Raw genomic sequence first — 20,539 nt, 5'->3', positions numbered from 1 at the left:
ACAGTTCGTCGCAACCACCTTTGTTTCTTTTTTTTACATTGCATCTCAAGGGAAAACCAACTAAACGATTTCACACTGCTCATTCTATCTGAAAATTCGTCTTGACTGATTTAATTTTAATGAGACTTCAGAGTATGTTATACCCGTGCCACAAGCGCACAAGAAATTAAAGTAAATTCTGAATGCGTTAAATATGTCAACCGTCGCACTTCAGAGTCAGCACTACAAATCCAGATTTAGTCATTATGTGTGCGTCAAGTTGATGACAATGCCTGCAAGCCAGTCAGAAATTCTACCTGATTGTATGCAGAGTTCATTGCACAAAATCTCCTCAATATTATCCAAATTAAATATGAGAATTATCTTGCAGAAAATGCCGCTGTTCTTGGTTGGCTGACAAGTTGAAAAAGTAGCCCTAAACTCGTGCATGAGCATACAAGCTAAGAGTGTCAGTCAGAAGTGGCAGTAAAAATGATGCTATGGCAATGAAAATGTAATAGAGGTGCTTCACCTGTCTAAAAGTTATGAACAAAACCTTTGCTACTTGATAGAAGGTTGTTTCTAATGTAGTTGCATGCTTTTCAATGTGACGATAGGGGATAAGGGTGTTCATTTATCGTGTCAATAAGCTGTGCCCAATTCAGCAGGTCATGAATGTCAGTAAGGCTAATTCCATTAAATATAAGTGTAGGGCACTGTGTGAATGCCATTCAAATTTAAGGTAATACGCACTTAATGGAATTAAATTTGTCCATGTGGCACGGGTATTATGCAAAATTTCCACTGTACTTAAAAAAGCACTAAAAAGATGAACAAACTGCACAGGTTTATAGCATTCTTTTGTAACCCAACAAGCAGGGCAACCAGTCACATAAGTTACCACACGCCTTGTAACACGTCATAACAAAATGCAGAAAAAGCTAAACAAAACCTTATTTTTCTCGTGATGATGATAATAATTAACACGTTCACTGCGGCTGCGATTTTCAGAGCCCTAAAACCTGTGCGGCGTGGCCCACTGGTGAGCCACCTTTTAATTTTCTTGGGTGTGTCAGGAGAATGCACAGCTACAATGAACAGAGAGCCACGGTGAACCAAATTCTTATAACCGCCAATAAGTGACAAAAGCGACATGGTAGGTGTGCTTTTTGCAGGCTCTTTGATAAATCAGAGCTGACCCACGGATTCATCGAGCGACTCACCATTCGTTGCTGCACAGCACGAATGCACAACGTGACCCACTGGTTACACACGATGCAGTGAACGTGTTAACACACATTTTACTTTGTTTGATATTGGAAAATATGGCCCCCCGCTGAAGAAAATGGTACAAAACTCACTTCATGGAGGCAGGTGTATTGCACATGGTATGGTGCCACCTTTTCCTCACCCTTGATTTCAACATTGATATGAAGCCGAATAGCTCCAGACACTGCAGACTTGTCAGTACGTTTCTCTGAAAGACGAGTTGCATAAGGCGGTGTTACTTGTGCCTTCAAAGCTCACATGCATTTCCTGTTTTCTGCTATGCACTCGACAAATGAAAATGCATCCTCACACAAACGGCAGATAGCACACTTCCCACCAATTCTAACGAAACTTACCAAGGTTGTACCAGACATCCATTTCTCCACTCAAGGTTCTGACTTCTATGATTGTTTGGCCAAGAAAATCGTCCGACTCCCTCGTCAACTTCTGCCGCAACTTTGACTTCAAATCGTTATCTTCATCCCTGCAAAAAAAAAAAAATAAAGTGGTTTGGTGGTAGTGTTTAGACAGTGATAGTCAAGAATTTCTCAGATATAGCAAAACAAAATCAAAATGCTTCAGACCTGGCCACGATTTCTAGCTTTACAATTCGCTGCAAACTTGCATGATAACAAGCAAAAACTTTTATTTTCATAATGCAGAAAACTGGACAGCCGCCGCCGTAGGCCAGTTGGTAGAGCACCGGACACGAAATTCAGAGGTCATGGGCTCAGGTCCCACCAGTGGCACGTGGTTGTTTTCTTTTTTCTACTTTCTCATCAAGTATCTTTAAGTGATAAAATAATTGCACTGTTAATTTCCAATTAATAAATGCAAAAAATTGAAACAAAAAAAATCCCTTATGCTTCTTGGTTTCGGTGACTGTTAGCTTCTGTCCTGTACGCATAAGGTAAGACTTCCATCTGAAATTTTATCCTAAGCATGAGTCTTTATCTCTTGAGCTGTGAAGAACCCCAATGGCTTTTAAAAGGTGCTATGACCCTGTATGCCTTGGCTTCCATTACTTCCTGCCTGACATGCATGCAGATAAGAGCATGCAGCTGTGACATGGTCACTAGCATGAAAGAACACAAGAGACAGCGAGAACGAACACCAGGACACAGCATTAGCTTTTTTTTTTTTTTTCAAATTCACACTAGAAGGGTCAATGAGAAATGCAGTGTCCTATGTGTCCCCTCTCGCTACCTCATGTTTTTTCATCAAAGTAACCGTGTCGCAACAATATACCAAGCATCAAATAGCCAAACTTTCTTCTTTATGAGCATGCAGTGCACCGCCCCTGAAGAAAATGGCCAAATTCAATAATTTTGAATGGCTGTTAGAGGGTTACGGCAGGTAAGCAAATACAAAGTAAAGTAGATAAAGGGGAGGAGGTGGTGGTGGTTAAGGCATGCATGGAGTTAGATGTCTGAGGAACCCAAAAAGCGCTCCAAGAAACCCAAGGGTTCTGCAGTACCCAATTTGAGAACCCCTTTCTTACAGTAAACATGTAATAAATATGAGCTGCTAGCTTTGGCTGTACAGGGTGGAAAATGTGGTGACTTACCAAACTCGCACTTTAATACGGTCCGAAGAGTTATGGCATTCACTGAAAAAGTCAAGGCAATTTGTAGCACAGCTCTCTTAGTAGCATGCACTGAAAATTAGCATCTGTGTATGGCCCAAAATGAATAAACAAAAACAAAATTATAATAACATTACTACAGAGAATAAATTACAGAATTTTTATCATGCAAACTTCATCACTCAAAGGCACCAGCTATGGTAAGAAAAGAAAATCGCAGTGCAGAACAACACACAACAAATTATATGAAAAAAAAAATCTGTGACCTCAAACAAGTAATGTACTGAAATAATCTGCCAGCTGACATTCAGACAATATCTATTACCTGGCACATATGTTAAAAACATAACAGAAACTTAACTGCTAAAAAGCACAAAGACAGCATAGAATCTACGCCACTGGAGCTTGGCTGATGAGCTTACATGACTCAAATCCAGTGAGCCACTTACCACAACTAATATATGAACAGCCATACAACTACAATGGCAAGGTCTTTGCCAAGAGCCAATGAAAGACTAATCTTCACAGCATATTTTCTGTCCCCAGCCTTAGCAGCCAGGTTGAAAGGTGTTAAAAGTTGATGGGGCAAAGAAAGATTGTACCAAGAGCCATTTTCCTTTTTTGAGGCGCCCTTACTTCAAAGAAAGTAAGAGGACAAACTCACAAACAGAACTTCTCGTTCCACACCGGATTCAGGTCTCTCGGCATGGTCCGCGTCCTCTTTTTGGTCTTGCCCACTTGAACTGTCACGTAGGGATCGCTTGTGCCACTTTTGTCTTTCGCTATGAGACCTTGCGCGCATATGACTGCACGTAAAGCCAGATTAGGCAACAGTTACATTTTTTTCACTGATTTAGCACGCAGCATAACCACATCTGCACAATACAGAATAATAGACTACTAACTTGGTAGGCCACTCAAGCTACGCTTAGACAATAATGAAGTCCAGCAAATGATGAGTACAGTGGGTTGTATCAAAGCTGCAGCAATTGCTGCATTCGGACAGTGCTGACCACGGTGTAAGAAATAGTTTAGGTGAGGGAACAGCGCGAGCGAGCCGCTACGTAGAGAGGAGGTGGGAGCATTCTGCTTACACGGCCGGTCAACAGAGGGCGCTACTGCATGTTCCCCGGGTCTCCCGCTTTCGCCCTTCGCGCCGTTGGATTGTTTTTGTCTGCTTCGGCTTGTTCCTGCTTTCACGCGTGCGTTTTGTCAAATCTGACTCTCAGATCAACTTATTCTATGCGGCAGTGTGGTGGTGAAGTGCTTCGTGCCATTTTGTAGCAGCGGCTACAGATCGTGTAAGGAAAAGTACTCGCTTTTCAAGCCGCCCCAGGATGAAGCAAGGCTCTAAGCGTGGCAGCGAGCAATACCTCGCAAGGACCGTGTGCTACGAAGAACGGATCGCGTTTGGGACAGGCATTTTGCTCCCCACTTCATCCTGAAGACGTGGTCAGCGGAAATTGATGGCCGCGTGCTAATGTCCGGCAAGAGAAGAGTGGGCCTTACAAAAGACGCCATTCCATCTATCTTCGAAGGGGCGCCGAGCTACCTTTCAAAACGGATCAAGTGCCCTCGCTTACTTACTTACAATCATGTAAACCCATCGAACATGCTCAAGATGAGGGTGAAGCTGGCGACACAGCTTTTCAGCAATTCTGTTGCCAAAGGAATCATGTTTTATGCACGCAGAGGTGCGCCAATGTTGGCTGATGCGGAACCGACAGCTAAATTTACACTTTTTTTGAACGACCTGTTCGATGCTCTGAACCGCCGGTACCCTGCAGAGGGCATTTGACTAGGAAGCAGAGATTTCACTACTCTCCAAACTGCATCTGAATGGCTCGACACATGGGAACAACAGGTTGTAAATGGAGACATTGCAAAAGACCTCTTTTTGACCCAGTCGACTGCCGAAGGTTTGCGCGTTACTCTGAAATCTGTCCAACAACTTTCTATCTACCTTCTGAAAGACTGCGGTTTCAAGTACGCGTTGTCGGCCAAAATGAACCAGGACCCCTTGGAATGCTTTTTCGGAATTATCAGACAGGCGGGAGGTCAAAATGAACATCCGACCTTTCCCACATTCTTGCAGTTATATCGCATGCTAAGCATGTATTCTTCGTTAAAACCTCCGCACGCAGTTTGGAAACTGTGCAGCGCCTGATACCAGTCAGGCTGCCGTTGTTACTCTGGCGGATTCAAGGGAGATATATCAGAGTTCAGATATGCAGCGCCCAAAGAAACTGCAAGAATTGAAGCAGAAGCTTGATGGGCTGATCGAAGACGGCAGCTGGGAATGTGATGACATATTTGAGCTAAATGACTGCGACGCAGACGTTGTAGACTGCATTGTATACTACCTCACTGGCTTTGTCTCAAGAAAACTTGCAAATGAGGCCTCCTTCACGATTTGCAAGGAGGCGCTTGAGGGAACAAAAGGGATCGCAAACGCGCCTGAAGCCGATCTGGTGAATTTAAAAACGAGGCAGGCTGACGCAGCCGAATATGCATCTTTTTGATCTTTTCAAATACTGCGAGGAAAAGTTTCAAAAATATGCAAGTGACAGATATGCGTTCGATAGGGCAATTGATGCTGTTCCGGAAAAGTGGTGGTGGTGGTAGTCGTTTATTTAAAAAAATAAAAAAGTGAAGCAAAAGAGTGTTGCCGGCCGCGGCAATTGCTATCTAATATCTTAAGCACCCGAGCTGCAGCCGGCGGAAATGAAAGGGAAAGGGAGATGATAGTGAGGAGAAGTATAGACGGGAGCGACAGCAAGAAAGGACAGGGGAGAGCTTTGTACACTATTTACAAAATACAAGTTTACATTTCCATGCAGTCTTCACAAAAAAGACATGCTTGCGAAACTGATCCACTACTACGTGTGCTTGCGTATGCGCCAATATTGCAGGCAGTTGAAAAGTCAGAAAGACTTGTGAAAGTTGTCAAAAGTTGTGTGAGCCCATGGGTCGAAGCGACTGCATGAGAGCTGAAATTTACTTTGCAGCACATATTTTCCTCACTTTATTCTCCCACATTAACCTGTTGTTTTCGGACTTGTGCTTTTGTCAAAATTGTTCAATAAATTTTTAAGAGCTTTCACTTTTGTGCAGTGAAGCGTCTTCATGATCTTTGCGGGGCGAGTATGGATATAATTCATTTTATCGTAATATCGCGCTAACATCCGAGGCGTTGCGCCCGTGTATATTTTCGGCATTGGTATGGGTCCTTTCCTTGCACAGGGTAATATTTGGCAATATCTAATAACTGATAGAGTTAGTAAGAAGCCTGCAGTGCGAAATAAACGGCAGTGTTTTATTAAACGCACATGCATGCCACCAACGCAACGTCGCCTAGTCCCTCCTAAGCGGCTGCTTATACTGATCTCGACGCTTTGTTTAAAAGAGGTGAAATGTTTTCATGTAAATAAAGGATAACTTATATCCCCAAAGTAAAATACCAGAATAGGAAATCTTAAGGCAAGTTAACCACGCAGTTCAAGAAAATACAGGCCCAAAGCAACGTATAGCGCTCGCGCCGATGTGGCCCGGCCGCTCGCGGAGCGGGGAAAAGTTGGTTGCGCCATCTGTCGGCTGCCTCCAAAAGTAGAATGTTATGACAGGGCGCTGGTCACGGGCGTTCTCTCACCTAACCTACTCTTACACCGTGGTGCTGACAAATAGCTAAACATGACAATAAAACCCTATAGCCACACAAGCTCAGTCATGTACGGGACTAATCTGAACAGTGTGAAAAGCAAATCGCGTTGCATCTTGGCTTCTGTGCTGCTCGCTGTTCAGTTATGTGAAGCAATAGCAGGAACACTTGAAATTGAGCACTTTGCATAGCAATTTCTGTATAACAAGCCAACAACAGCCTTTGAAACCAGACAGAGCATAGGAACTGTCGCACTGTCGCACTTCTAAATGTATTGGTAAAATAAATTTTTAATTTTACAGATTGTAGCAAAAAAGAGCAGGGAAGTAGAAGAAAGGAAAACATGCCATTTGTGGAGACAGAAACCTTTACCTTCCCACTAGACATACAGTGCTACAACTGACCTATAGCGATGGCTGTGCTCCTTTAAGATTCTTTTAGTACTTATTACACATATGTGTTACAAAAAATAAATAAATTACAAATACTACAGTATAATAAGAATGTAAATGTAAAAATATTTGAGTTTATGAAGGTTAAACTATAATGCAGTTAGTTCTCAGTCATGAAGTGCAGTCATCAAACCCATATGATAAGACTAGTGTACTATTAATTAATGTCCCTGAATGAAAATCTTTCTGTTTATGAATTCTCATTACTTCCAAGTTTATTTTAGCAGTAGAAAATGTCTATACAGATCATTTTACAGTTTGCAGATAAATTTTTAAATAAAAAGTATTCCAGTCTTGTTCAAAATGTGGAATGAAAAAGAAACTGGCCAAATATTCTCAAACATATGGCACAGATTATTGCTACACATTACATTCTGTGACAATGTGATCTCTTCTTTCCTCGTCAAAATTTATGACCCTGATCCTCGTCCAAATAACTGCTAGTAATACGCTTACCCACAGTGACGACTATTTCTGGCCAGTCTACACGTGTTACCCTGTGCCATCTATTCGAGTATATTTTGACCACTTCCCCCACCCTCTGTCTCATTATGAGCAAGTACACTGAATGAGAGACAGAAAGTCAATCTTTTCGCTTTGCAGTAGGCACTACCATTCATATGCTATGTTGTAATCCATCCTGACCAGATGACCTTCAAATGAGCTTTTCTGTCAGCCAAACACTTCACTACATGAAAGAAAGCACAATTACTCAACAAGCACTTCCAATTATATTTAAAAGATGCCTTTGTTGCTATAAAATTCAAGTTGGTGCTATTATGATGAAGCACAACAGGCAAGGTTTGCCACAAACTGCAATTTGTTTTCATCCTATGCACATGTACTGAGTAAAGAAATTAAGCTGCATTATGCCTTTAAAATATTGCACATACATCCTAGGCTATTCTTTCCTGTGATCTCATCATAATTATCAGTGTAATGAGATAAGAAATTGCAATATGTTTACCATCTACAGTAAAACACGTTATGTTTACAATTTTAATTTGGCTGTATGCTAAATGACAATTGTCTAGATAGGCATTATCAATATGCAATGCAGAAGCTAAGCCGCCAGCGTTAGCTGTTATGACAATACAGTGTTGCTGTCCACAAAGATGAGCTAGTTACTTAGCTCATCAAAGTCTGAAAACCATCTCTTGCTCATGAACAGTGCCGCTTGGAACATAAAGCCTGGTGTGCAAATGCTAATTGTAGCTGAGGAGAGTCTACTAAGAATTGAACTCTTTCGAGCAGATACGGTTCAGGTGCAGTGAAACTGCATCAAAGATAACTAAGAGGGAAGCAATCTTTCCATTTATTACAAAAAGCTGCATTATTGAAAACCCCATATTCTTTCAACCGTGATTTCGTGCATTAAAATAATCTGTACTGACTTTCATCCAATACCTAAACAAAATTTGAGCAAAAAAGGTAATGTAAATGCTGTGCAGTACCAGCATAGCACAGTCTAGGATAGACTATAGATGGTGCTAGCCACAAAACACTACAAAGTACTTGTGCTGCCGACCACTGTGAAGTGCAGAATGAGCTGGAGGTGCATGCGCCTGCTAGTCAAAGACACAAGACTGTAGCCAAACTGCAGACATCTGTGGCACCGCTCTGGCGTAAGGACATGTGCCTTCTCTTTCTGCCACCCACCCATTTTTATAGAAGCTCCAAGTCTGTCAGCTGTTTAGCCTCAGGCTGAGGTTCATACGAACACAGCCTCAGTATTTGAGTCACTTTTACGCCAGCGGATGCTGTCTTGCAGCTGAAGAGGAGGTCCAATCACTGTAACACAGACTGTGTTACAGCGGTGCTACCGGCAATCCAATCTTCGCCTTAAAAGCAGAGCCTTCGAAAGCCCACACCACGTATTTCCGCTCTCCCCGTGTTGGTTCCTTTAGCGTACACCAACGCGTACATAACTGCTCGGACGGAAAGTTCTGGAAAGTATGCTTCATGTCCTTCCTCTGGCTTGCTGCTGTTCCCAGACAATGTTCGCCTGAGTCTGCCGAGAATGGAAGCTAAAAGCATTTCATGCTTAAAAACCATCACTGGCTATCCATCTGCCCAATGCTGAAATGGCATGTATGGGGAACCCTAAGGCAACTAAGTTAGGGTATTCTTCATAGACGATGGAAGGAGGAGGAAAGTCTTTAATCGGAAGGATGACACTTTGGATTACGGTGGGGAAAGAGTAATCTAAAATCAGCCAAAGAGATGACAAACATCAAAAGAAGAAAGAGAGAGAAAAAAAAAAGTCTTCAATTTAGTTTCCCACTGTAACACAACCTGTTTCATACTAGGTTGTAGGATAGGGTATTTTATTGGCACAGTGTTTGGTTACTGATCCAGTATCTGCCCAAAACCTCATCACAGAGAACAGCATGTGCACACCAGACCAATGCTTAAAGTGGCTGCTTATTCACATTACCTAGAGCCTAAGCAGCTTGTTCAATACAGCCTTTGAGCACTTAACAGAACAAGTACAGTGCATATTAAAAGCTGCAAGCACCGCTAGTACACTTCGTTACAAAAAAAAAAAAAACTAGGAATGACCAAAGAAATATGAGAATATACTTGAAAGTGATCGTCATACTACTATACGTGACCCAATACTGCACCCAATACTGCACACACATGGCACAGCAAGTAAGTGTAGTACGTTGGGCTGACCATTAGAATTCTTCAATGTGTCTTTTGCTTGAGCAGCTTTTGTTGGTTGAGAGAGAATGCAAACACTAAAGAAGTCCTATTGATACAGTGCACACGAGGATTTAATATTTGTGAACTCGTGTGTGTCTCAAGAAATGCTCACTGTAAGAGTATTGTTATGTTCAAGGTCAGTGGGACACTGCTGGGAAGACAGGCAACACAGTGCAAGCATGTGATTTGAAACCTGCATGGGAGGCATGCACAAGAAGCATTGGCAGGCTGCATATCATGCGCACTTGCAACAGGCATGTGTGACATGCAAAGCAAGCAAAGTAACAAGCAAAGAGGTGAAGAAATAGCACAAACCGGGCAAACCGGGCAACATGGTACCTCACTCAGCTCAGCTCAGTGAAGTAATATTTTGAGTGTGCTTGCATGTAACCATATTCAACAGCAGCGGCAATAAGAAATGCAAACTCGAGTGTCATCCAAGGGGGCACAGTTCTGCTAAAAAGTCTCTGATGCATGTAGTTGTTGAGCAGTTACTGTGCACCCAAGGTTCCAAACCTCTGGTTACGGAGGAAGACGCTCATCCTCTCTGCTACAAAATTTTTAAGCTTAAGGGGTGTTGCAAGTGTCCGACTAAACCTCATGGCCTGATAACTTTTGATCATGGCTGTACCAGCTCAAGCCAGTGCTTCTGGAGCACTGGCAGTTGCCCCTGACAGTGTGCTCTGTTTTATCTCATGGTACAAGAAACAAACTGACCATCAGTTCAGCTCACTGCACTAAAAGAATGGTTTAGACTGTGAAGCAAACTGCATAGCAGCCACTTCAATAAGCACTGCACTTTTAATGCTGCTCTGTTTGAGTGCAGTGCCAAAGTAGCGTTAGCCTTTTGTCTTCAACATGCAACTGATATAAAAAAGGCAACAGTTTAAACTTCAGTAAAATTGGTTTAGTCTAGCAGCATCAACTTGAAATTTTCCTTTCATTAGCATGTAAAAAGCCTCGGTCTTTTCCTTTCTAATATCGGGTAGCATAATCTTCAGATAGAAGAACTTTGTAAGACCCCCCACTACAACTGTTGGTTTAGGCTTCATTTGCAATAAGCACATAATGCGGTAGCAAGAAAGACTACAGAAAAAAAAAAAATATGAGCTAAGATTGCATTAGCAGAGAGACCCTGAAAAATCATGCACATTGCATGATAAAAAGTGCAAAGCAGAAAATTTTATGCTGCCAGGAGAAGATTTAATTAACTTTTATGCTGCCATTCCTTCCTGAATTTTCACTATATGGTAGTATGTAGATATTCCAAGCTGTGCTAGCAGGATAGCGTTCATCCCAGACACACCAAGAAAGAAACCTTGCTCCGAGTGGAAAGATGGAGGAGTGGGGACACCCACGTGTGAAGTGGAGGGTAAAACCCATGCCTCTACGGGTTAACTCCTACTAGTGCTGCTAAATGGAGTGGCTTCAGCCACCAGATGCATTTGTCGAAAAAAAATGTTGGTACTTAAAAGAAGTAACTTCAAGTTGGATGACAAGCAGGCCTTAACATGAACAAAAAGCGCAGCCTGCATCTAAGACTAGGCTTGCAGCAGAGTCTGAGCATTCTGTGTCTGAAAAATCTTGTCAACCAGCAAATTTGCTCCTATTATTGCACAACAGATTGCCAAGAAAGTTTCATTTTTATGTATTATAACCACACGAAGCTTTCAGTAAACTATTATCAATGATGGAGATAATGTAAGAAACAAACAAACAAAAAGTACTGCCTTTTGAATGGAACAATACAAAAGCTTACAAGAAACAATGCAGAGGGCAGAAATCAAAAACACCTTAGTTAACTAAATTCACCTAAAATAATGCCAAAATAAGGCATATGGTTTTCTATGATCAAAGCTAGCATGAGGAACAAAGATGAAAAAAATCACTAAGTTTGCAAGCTGTCAGCTTTGGTACATTCAGACACAAAATACCAGACTCCCAAGTGAAATGCACCAGTCAGCCAGAACCAGCCATGACCAGCCTAAGCGCAATCCTTGCACTTGGAATGGCTAACGAGGAATGAGTAAAAAAAGAAAACGAAAAAACTTAGCAGAAAACATTACGCAGCAGGTCAGAAATTAACACGCAAAAAAAGCAGGAAGCTATATATGAGACGGGTTCTGAGAAAAAAAAATAGAAAGGAAAAGTAGACGTCAATCTGGCCACGCGACAGGAGGCTGGCATGGCGCTGGTACCTGTGATGGCAATTTTGCACGACCACTTCGACGTGCCCTCGAAGATGGATTCTTCAGCTTGCTGGAGGGCGTCAATGTGAGTGTCGGCGTCAATCGTGAAAGTCAGCCTGCAATAATAGCAGAGGTTGGCTCTCGATTGTTGCTGCTATCAGTGGCTGCCGAGGTCTGAAGAAACCTGTGCTTTTTTTTGGCCTTCCTGTCTTCGAGCTCTTATACGGAAGTGGAATCGGAAAGTAAGAATGGCAAACTTTACCATGGTGCAGTTAAGCACTCAATATTATTTTTTAAGGTTAGCTACGGCTCAGTGTTCAGCAAGGCACACTTAAGTATTGACACGGACGTCCTCTTGAAGCTGAACTGCCAACCAAGGCCTGGCTGTTTGGTGGCACTGGGAAAAAGCCAAAGCTACATTTCTTGTTTCATATTCTTATGAGTACTGCGTTTCTTTTACACATGTGTCTTCCCTTTCTTTAATAAGGTGACCACTTTGGTCTTGCCATCGAAGAACCGAAATTCCCAAAATATCCTTTTCATGTGGAAAATAGCTTTCAAACACATTAAAATACTTTCACAGTGACATAGTGTACTGACTTTTGGCATGCTTTAAAATAGGGCCTCTTGCCCTGCAATGCAATGCAACTCCTGAGTGACAGTAGTTGCACACTTGATGCAGAGTTGCACAAAAAAACTGTCTGGAGTGGCACACATAAATAAAACTCAGACAGTGTGCACATGAGAATTTCGCACGGAGACATAACGTAGGTCACCAGACAAACCACACGCGCAAACAAAAACAAAAGAATAATGCACAGGTAGGTTGAAACACTTAACAAAAATGAAGCACAGCAAGAAGTGGGGCACGATAGCACAGGGCAGGTGTGGAAGGGGAGGGGGTCGCTTGTCAACACCGACGCAAAGCAGCAACTTCACACCACCACAACCACCACACACCACGTTGCTCTTGGCAAGCAGGGAGGAGAGGCGATGGGTACGTGTCCTCCACACCGACGTGTGCATCAGCTGAGAACGGGCTTTTGCCTTGGGATCACACCATTCCATGAATGGGTTCTTCTTTCCAGCGATGGTTTCTCTTTCAGTGAACATGTGTGCACAGTTTCGCGAGTGGTAAACATCCATGTGGCTACATAGTGCGCACCGAGCACATTGACACTTAGTCCCACGAATGCTGCGAAGAACAGCTGAGAGTCAGCGTAACTGTATGCAAAAGAGCTAGACAATAACACACTCCACAAGGCAAATGGACAGCACACTTTTTGTAAGTTTGCAGTCTAATGAGCAACAGTGCTAAACAGATTATAAACCAAAAAAAACTCTTCCCTTACCCTTTCATGATTAGGTGTCGTGTACACAACACCTGTCAAGGTTGTTTCACACTTGATATTATCAATCACATCATTTTATGTCTAGTGAGGCATGTAATACTTTGTAACAATGCACCATGAAAGGATATTGCTGCACCTTCTCATCCAAGCTGTGGCATCTAGTCTTGCACCACTACAGGTTAAAGCATTAATGCCACAAAAGCACTTTTGCCACCAGCACTAAGATGAGCAGGCTTTGGCGTGTTGGACCTACCGGTGATGGCTATTTTAGCTGACCACTTGGAGGTTCCGTCAAGCACGCTCTGCTTGACTGCCCTCTGATGACCCGTGTGGCTCTTAACATCCACGCCAAATACGGCCCTAAAATGTTGGCAAAGTTCACACACACATGCCCACTCATCACACACATAGCACACAGTGCCAGCCACCACTTGATAACATGTCAGTTTCTAATCTTGACTGGCACACATTACATTTTGCAAACTGTTCTTCATAGACTGGACTGCAAAAAGCCCCTTGCAAAGAGATAAAACAAATGCCATATATGCAAAAGTTCGACCTATTTCTGAAGCTACAACTTGAAAAAGAAGGTTATTTATGTGCACGTCAGTTCATACACGTAATAAAAACTTTGCTCTTTTGGATAATGCAGGTGGGAGAAGGCTGTATGCTCTTGCAAATAAATTAAATCTTGGCATAATAAGCTGACCTTCACAAAATACTGTCACATAGCTTTGTCCACAGTATGTACGAAACAACCCAGCGCCACTGCATCCAGTGCATACAAGAAGAAGTGTTGTTGTAAAGTACAGGGTGTGCCATCAGATGCCTGACAATCCATGACGTAGGCCCCAACACTGTTCGCCACAAGCGAATGAAAATATAGGTAATCCAGAGTCATAAAGAAACACCTCAGCATGCACTGATTTGTCAGTAAAAACTTGCTCACTGACAGACAATACAAGTAAAAGATATACTACATCTTTTCTGATGATTGGCATTTGCATGGCGTGTTCATAATAAAGAAACCATTATGAAGAAATTTTTGCTTTAATCAAGTGCTATAAATAACCATATTGCAGGAAGAATGCCTAATGCATTGGACAGATATGTAAAAGAGCAGTCAGGTCCTTTCTGCCATTACATAGCAACAAAATCAAGAGCTGGTACTTGTGGGCAAGACGTGGGCAAGAAAAATGCAACCTACTGTTAATGTAAACACAACACACACTTAAGAGTTACATCAGCAGCAATAAGCAAGGTGCCAGAAATATGCAAGAGGTTCAGTGCAAAGTCTTACAGAACTGACAAATCCTAAGCTGCAGAGCTGCAGTACATGAGTGAATGCTTTTTAAAAAGGCATGAGGAACAATGCACAATAAGGAGCTAACATTACAACCAGCTTAGACTTTGCCAATGTAATTATTATACACTATTAATAAAAACACATACAGACATTAAATTAGGAAACAAGTACTAAAACTTAAATACCATTTAAGTTGTTTCTTCTTAAACTGCAGTAGTAGTACAGAGCTCCTTGAATGTTTTAGACGTTGATGCGAACTTAGTACAGCTTGCGTAATTTTTTTTAATGTTTACACCTTTTTACGTAAAAAAATATCAGAGCCCACAAGTCATCTCATTTCTCTCACAACTAATAAACTGCATGGTTGCAATATTGCGGTATCAATGCTTTTGACAAATTATGATAAGCTTCCAAGTGCATGTGCCACCATAAACATCTCTATTGTCACAAGCTCTAAACACCACCATAAAAGCTACCGTTAAACCTATGTCATTTAATACACTGCATAAAGATATCCTGCAAAGACCTGTCGCACTTTGCAAATGCACTTATTGCAAGAAAAAAATAATGAAAGAGTTCTGGCTGTTAAGCATGCAACTTGTTAGTAAGGTTAGTAAACAGACAGGTAAGTATGGTTAGTGCAGCAGATCATTTTGTTCTGAGAGCAAAGTATTTGCAAGCAGTAATTGTATTTAAATTAAGGTGTTACAACGCCACATACCTGATCAATTCGAAGATTTCTGGCTTATCGCGCTCCCTTATCTTCATCCTCTCCTTCATTGCCATAATAATGTTGTTAGCTTTGTCTTCGGCACCATGTTTGCTGCTTTTTTCCGCTGCCCCTGTAATAAAAATGAATAAGAAGGGTCAATATACATACATACAAAACATTTACAGGCAATTACGGTAGTTGGTAATGCAAGGTTTGAGCCCAGCTCTTCCCCCGCCAGCGGTGGCAGGTGGCGTGTTACACTGTTAGCCACCCTCCGGGATCTTCCTGTGGCAGGCATCTTCCAGCTGTCCATTTTACCGCTTTCGCCGTGGCAGGTGGCATTTCACTCCGCTACTGCCTGTCACCTCCTGTCACCTGTGAGGTGACAGGCGACAGGATGACTTGTGACTTGTCAGGTAGCATGTTACACCGACTACGTTGACTATGCAGGCGCTTAGTGGCAGGTGGCAAGTTACGTTGCTAGCCACTCTCCGGGATCTTCCCGAGGCAGCGAACTTCCAGGTGGTGTTTCGCTCTGCTACTTGGACAACCGGTTGCGCCGACAACGCCGACGTCGTCGACGGCCTAGTACCCACGCAAAAAAAAAAGAAACGCTAACAGCACGTGTATGGCATGGTTGTGCTGAACGGTGGTCGGCTGGCCGAACGCCAAGAAACAAGCGCCGAGCGATATCATCCGGTTCCTATGGCAGTAAGATAGTTCATGCAAATTTTTGTTTCTGCCAGCGAAGTTTCACTGCTCGGCCGATAGAAGACGCTGTGATTGCAGGCCTGGCTTGGATGCGTGTGAGTGGCGCTTTAGCTGGCAGCTGGCATCCAGTACGCTTCACGTGCTGTGTCCTGACTTATCTCACACCGTGGCCAAGGCTTATGAGCTATGACAAGGTGAAGAATGCAGAGAGGGCAGGCAATAATTGCAGCCTAACATGACATTTGGTGCCGCAACATGGAAAATCATATAATGGCATATGATTATTCTCCTCACCATCAAACCTTCCCTCATTACTTTTTTAAATCCTTCTTTCCTTTCCCCTAATGCTGGGTAGCCAATCAGAACATCCTTCTGGTTAACCACCCTGCCTTCACTATGGAAGTTCAGAGTGAGTGCAGCAGATTTTCCTGAGGCCTCATAGTGAACCTCCATATTTGCTTAAAGTTTGTCTGCCATTTGAAATGTAATATTAATACTGCCACTGTAGCAATGGCAGCAAGAGCGAGCAACATCAATTGTAGCACATCACTGAGGTGCTGATGATGGTGCCTTGAGCCTGTCTCATCAAAATCAGTTGGCTCTGCTGCCCAAATTAAAACTGAAGAAAGGGCCACGCTTATAAATAAAAGTAGGTAGAAGACAGTGGCAGGCTGAGACACATAATACCAATAGCGCCATGTGCGTGGCATGAACATCGCTCGGAAAATCTGGAGAAAACAACGTGTCTTAGAGGGCAGAAGTACAGGGTAGTTGGTTGTTCACGTTTTCAAAACAGCGCAAAAGGCATGGACGAAGGCATAAAGAATGGCATAAAGTGTTTCGACCTGCTGTGCCCCAAGTACCTAATGAAAAATTAGTGTCTTCTACACTAGTAAGCTTCATTCCACGTAGTGAGAAAGTAGTAAAAACTACGTTTCAACAACGCCGTCCGTGTCCACTTCGCGCCTTCGTTCGTATGTTTCGTGCTGATTCGGAATCGAAGAGTGGCTTCTCTGCATAAAGAGCGTCAATGCAGTGGTGCACCCTTTACAGGCGACAACAACGCGAAAGTTTCTTTTACTCACCCCAGTCTCTTTAAACCAACAAAGCGGAATACTCCGCACAGCTATATTAAGAGATTCGAGTCCCAAGGCTGCAAATAATTCATTTTTACCAAGAACAGAGCTTGGACAAGCCGGAAAAGGAGAAGCCAGAAAGGACTCGCCAACTTTCGCGTGCGATTGTGTGTTTTCTGCTTCGTATTACCTGGCTCACGTGTTCATGGTGAGAGAATGTCATGATTGAGGGAGTTTATGTACTCGGAAGATGTTTCAGAGCCCCATTAAGCCTGCCTCATCAGAGCCAGCTGGCCATGATGCCGAAATTAAAACAGGATGAAACACCCCCGCTACAGCTGCGCGTCTTTAGGATAAGAGAGAGGCACGGGGCATAATGAAACAAGAATTTTGGATCCACACGCAAAGCCAGCGTGCCACGCACCGAAACAAACAACGCGCCAGCGATGGCAGACGAGAAACGTACAGCTCTCGGGCGTTTCGCTCGCAGGGAGAGAAGAGAGGAAACGCTTGATCAGAGGACGAGAAAGAGAGAGGGGGAGGATGAGAGAAGATGGCCGCAGAGGTGACCTTGGGAAAGCAGGTAATGAACAACAAGCAGCCGCTGAGAGGGCCACCATTCGATCGAGCGGCGCTAACATACGCGGTCGCAAATTGGGCAGGAACGCGGCGATGATTGAACGCCGAAGAGGGAGCGGGAAAGGGAGAGGCGGCGTTAAGGTACGCCGACTCGCCAGGTAGGAACGAGAGCGACAGATGCGGTCGCCGCACGGCACTAAGTGCTCGCGCTATTCGAGACGATCCCTCCTGGCGCACGAGAGGCAAGCACAAAGGAAACAGCGTCCGTTAAAACTAGTGATAGCGGGCAGTAAGCGGGAAGGTAATGATCCCGATGCCGCATCGCGGCATCATTACGCGCACAGACACACACACGTATACGAGCTGGAAGGATCCAGAGGAGAGTAAAAACGAGTAGAGTGCGGAAGGACGCGAGTCAATTAGATTTTAGTTGACCGTCGCCGTCCAGGTTGGCAGATCCCAACATCCCAAGCGAACAGCCACTCAACAAGCAGTCTTATCTCGAGCTATTACCGTTCGGCTCGTGCTGAGCACCTGAAGGGTTTCCTAATTAAGTGGCCCGGTGCCATACGCCGACAGCGTACACTTCGATTAGGGATCAGCTCTCCGTGAGAAAGTGAAATGGTGGGTAGATGCATGACTGAATGACCAAACGTTACAGCAATGTTCTAACAATGACAAAGAGCTGGCAAGGGCTGCGCAGGGGCCATGACAATTGCCATATGGACACAACCTTTGAATGAACAAGACCTCAAGGCAAAATGAGCTTCGAAAGGCCTTCTGCAATCTAACAACTGCATTCGCGACACGGCCATGGAAGCTTATCAACTAGACAGGCCGCTATGATGATGGGAAAGAAAACTAGGACTACGACAATTCTGATTATTGGAAAGGGGACGTCTGAGCTAGATGAGACGGACGGCGGTTCGACATTGAGGTGAAATGCACAGGAAATCTTATCGATGCTATAACGCGAAGTTTATGCAGGTGTAATTGGTTTGCCTTACTGTGCTAAAGTTAATAAGGCAGGGTTTGAAACGACAGCTTGAGAGAAAAAAATTAAAACCGCCGAGCCTTCTGATCAAAAAAAAAGGAAAGGGGGGGGGGGGGGGGTGCAACAAGGCACCCCTCAGCGCCTCTTAAATTAGCGAGATGTTTTAAATATTTAGCGTACCATCAGCGTCAAACGAAACACGAACAGGATAACTGTAACGCGAACAAAAAAACAATAGCTGCTGGATATGAAATACAGGCACGGTACATTAACACTTCTACGAATCGATCATCGCACCATCTATATGAAAACCAAGTGCTTTAAAATCCAGTCTCTCTCAACTAAAATCTTCCCGTTTTATTGTTCCCGTGTTGTTCGTGCTTTATTTAATGCTGACAGTACTTCTGGTCGTCCACAGCTACTGACGCGATATGGACGCCGTGTGCGGACGTATTCAGCAAAATGCATTAAAAATTCACCGTCAAACAGCCTTTTTTTCAGCGAGAACCGGTTTCAACAATTCATTTCAGACATGCTCACTCTGCAGGCAGTCGGCGTTGAGCAGGTCTCGGCACTTTTCGTGGCACTTGACGCCGCATTCGGTGCAGCGCAGCCCCTGGTTGGTGATGCCCCAGAGTAGGCCCTCGCACTCGTAGCAATAGGTGGGCGACGTGGCCGTCCACGACTGGAAGTTGTGCGGCGTCGTGCTCGAGATCGGGTAGATGAGCGCCTGCAGCGTCTTCTTGTACACGTGCGTTTTCTGCGAACACGCGGTCGCCGCGCGCCGGGTCAACACTCCTGTCATTCAGAGTTGTTGATCGAGTCGGCATTGCCCTATCACCTACCCTGGTTAGCTAACCCTAACCGTCCTAGTTAGCTTAGTCGGTAGAACGACTAGGTTCGATCCCAGGATCAGGACGAATTTTTCTTCAACTGTGAAACTTCAGAGAGAGCTCTATAGATTTTCTTTGTAGCCGTATGCTGTGCTCAGGTGCATGCTAATGAGTAATTAAAATCCTGACTGGTCTCAACTGGTTCATGGAACAATTTCCAGTTAGTTTCGATCGGTGCCAATTGGAAACCATTGGTTCCAGCTGGTCCCAACTAGAAACTCTTCCATAAACCAGTCAGGACCAGTGAGGATTTTCCCCTGGAATCGATCCCTAACACTCCTGTCTCAAAGTACCCCCGCAGTCCGAAACCTCTACCGAGCGCAATTTGGTCACCACCACCGCACGAGACAGAAGCTACGTTTCCCGGTATAGCTGTGTCTGACACAGCACTGAAGACTATATATTTGGAGCATGAGCTAAATACGTGTTCAAGCAAACCTCGCGACAACAGAACTGTTCGTTAATCGTGAGGCTTGCTTTGCCACAGGCCAGAGATGACGTAGAGAAAATCGGCCCGCGTACCCCTGACGTAGTGCTAGAGCTCTAATGCAAGCCTAGAACCGCCTGAGATCAACAACCTCCTCCTCCACCCGCTAATAGTTTCGTAGGGTGCAGGTATTCCTTTTCCCGAGCGACAGCTACGTGCGCGACTTTACCAACGCTATGTATATACATCTGTTGCGCCGCATCACTTAAACGTTGCTCTCTACCATCTCCTAAAAATTCGTAACACGGAGGTGTAGGCGGAATTATGTACAATGACCTCACTGCAATGCATCTGCAAAGGGTCCATTAATATACCTCTTCTTTCAGATAAACTTGAAGCAGAAACCACTTCGCGCAGCCTTGTTCGGCGAAACATGTGCCGAAGAAATTCTCAGTGCTAGCTCTCTCAGGTGACGATGCTAAACGATACGCTTGGGCTATTTTATTTTATTCGTGTCGTCACAATCATTCGCGTCGGAAAGACCTTATATCAGGGCATATCTTTGTTTTTCTACGATGAGCTGCAACTTCCGACTCCAACGCATTTCGACAGAAAGGGTTCCAGGAAGTTTTGGAACGCCGGAAGCGT

The 20,539-nt window shown here is 43.8% G+C and overlaps 1 protein-coding gene across 3 annotated transcripts in view; it reads right to left on the bottom strand.

The window, feature by feature from the left end:
* LOC149341611 (protein unc-13 homolog B-like) overlaps window positions 1–20,539 on the bottom strand; it is a 202,414-nt gene that overhangs the window by 34,041 nt on the left and 147,834 nt on the right. For 2 of the 3 annotated variants that reach the window (XM_089543708.1, XM_089543710.1), the window contains exons 5-11: window positions 19,112–19,331; window positions 15,221–15,341; window positions 11,851–11,957; window positions 3,498–3,639; window positions 2,816–2,857; window positions 1,605–1,732; window positions 1,341–1,456 (exon numbers count right to left, since the gene is read on the bottom strand). In XM_089543708.1, the coding sequence (XP_089399834.1) occupies window positions 1,341–1,456; window positions 1,605–1,732; window positions 2,816–2,857; window positions 3,498–3,639; window positions 11,851–11,957; window positions 15,221–15,341; window positions 19,112–19,331 (876 nt within the window). Of the gene's footprint in view, window positions 1–1,340; window positions 1,457–1,604; window positions 1,733–2,815; window positions 2,858–3,497; window positions 3,640–11,850; window positions 11,958–13,446; window positions 13,554–15,220; window positions 15,342–19,111; window positions 19,332–20,539 lie in introns of all 3 variants that reach the window. The other variant, XM_089543709.1, reaches the window with a different exon arrangement.

This window comes from Amblyomma mixtum, chromosome 5, assembly GCF_055824585.1.
Source record: "Amblyomma mixtum isolate Tamu chromosome 5, ASM5582458v1, whole genome shotgun sequence".
NCBI classification, from domain to species: domain Eukaryota; kingdom Metazoa; phylum Arthropoda; class Arachnida; order Ixodida; family Ixodidae; genus Amblyomma; species Amblyomma mixtum.
The sequence above is the reverse complement of the archived record's forward strand: the minus strand, read 5'-3'. Positions and strand labels throughout refer to the sequence as shown.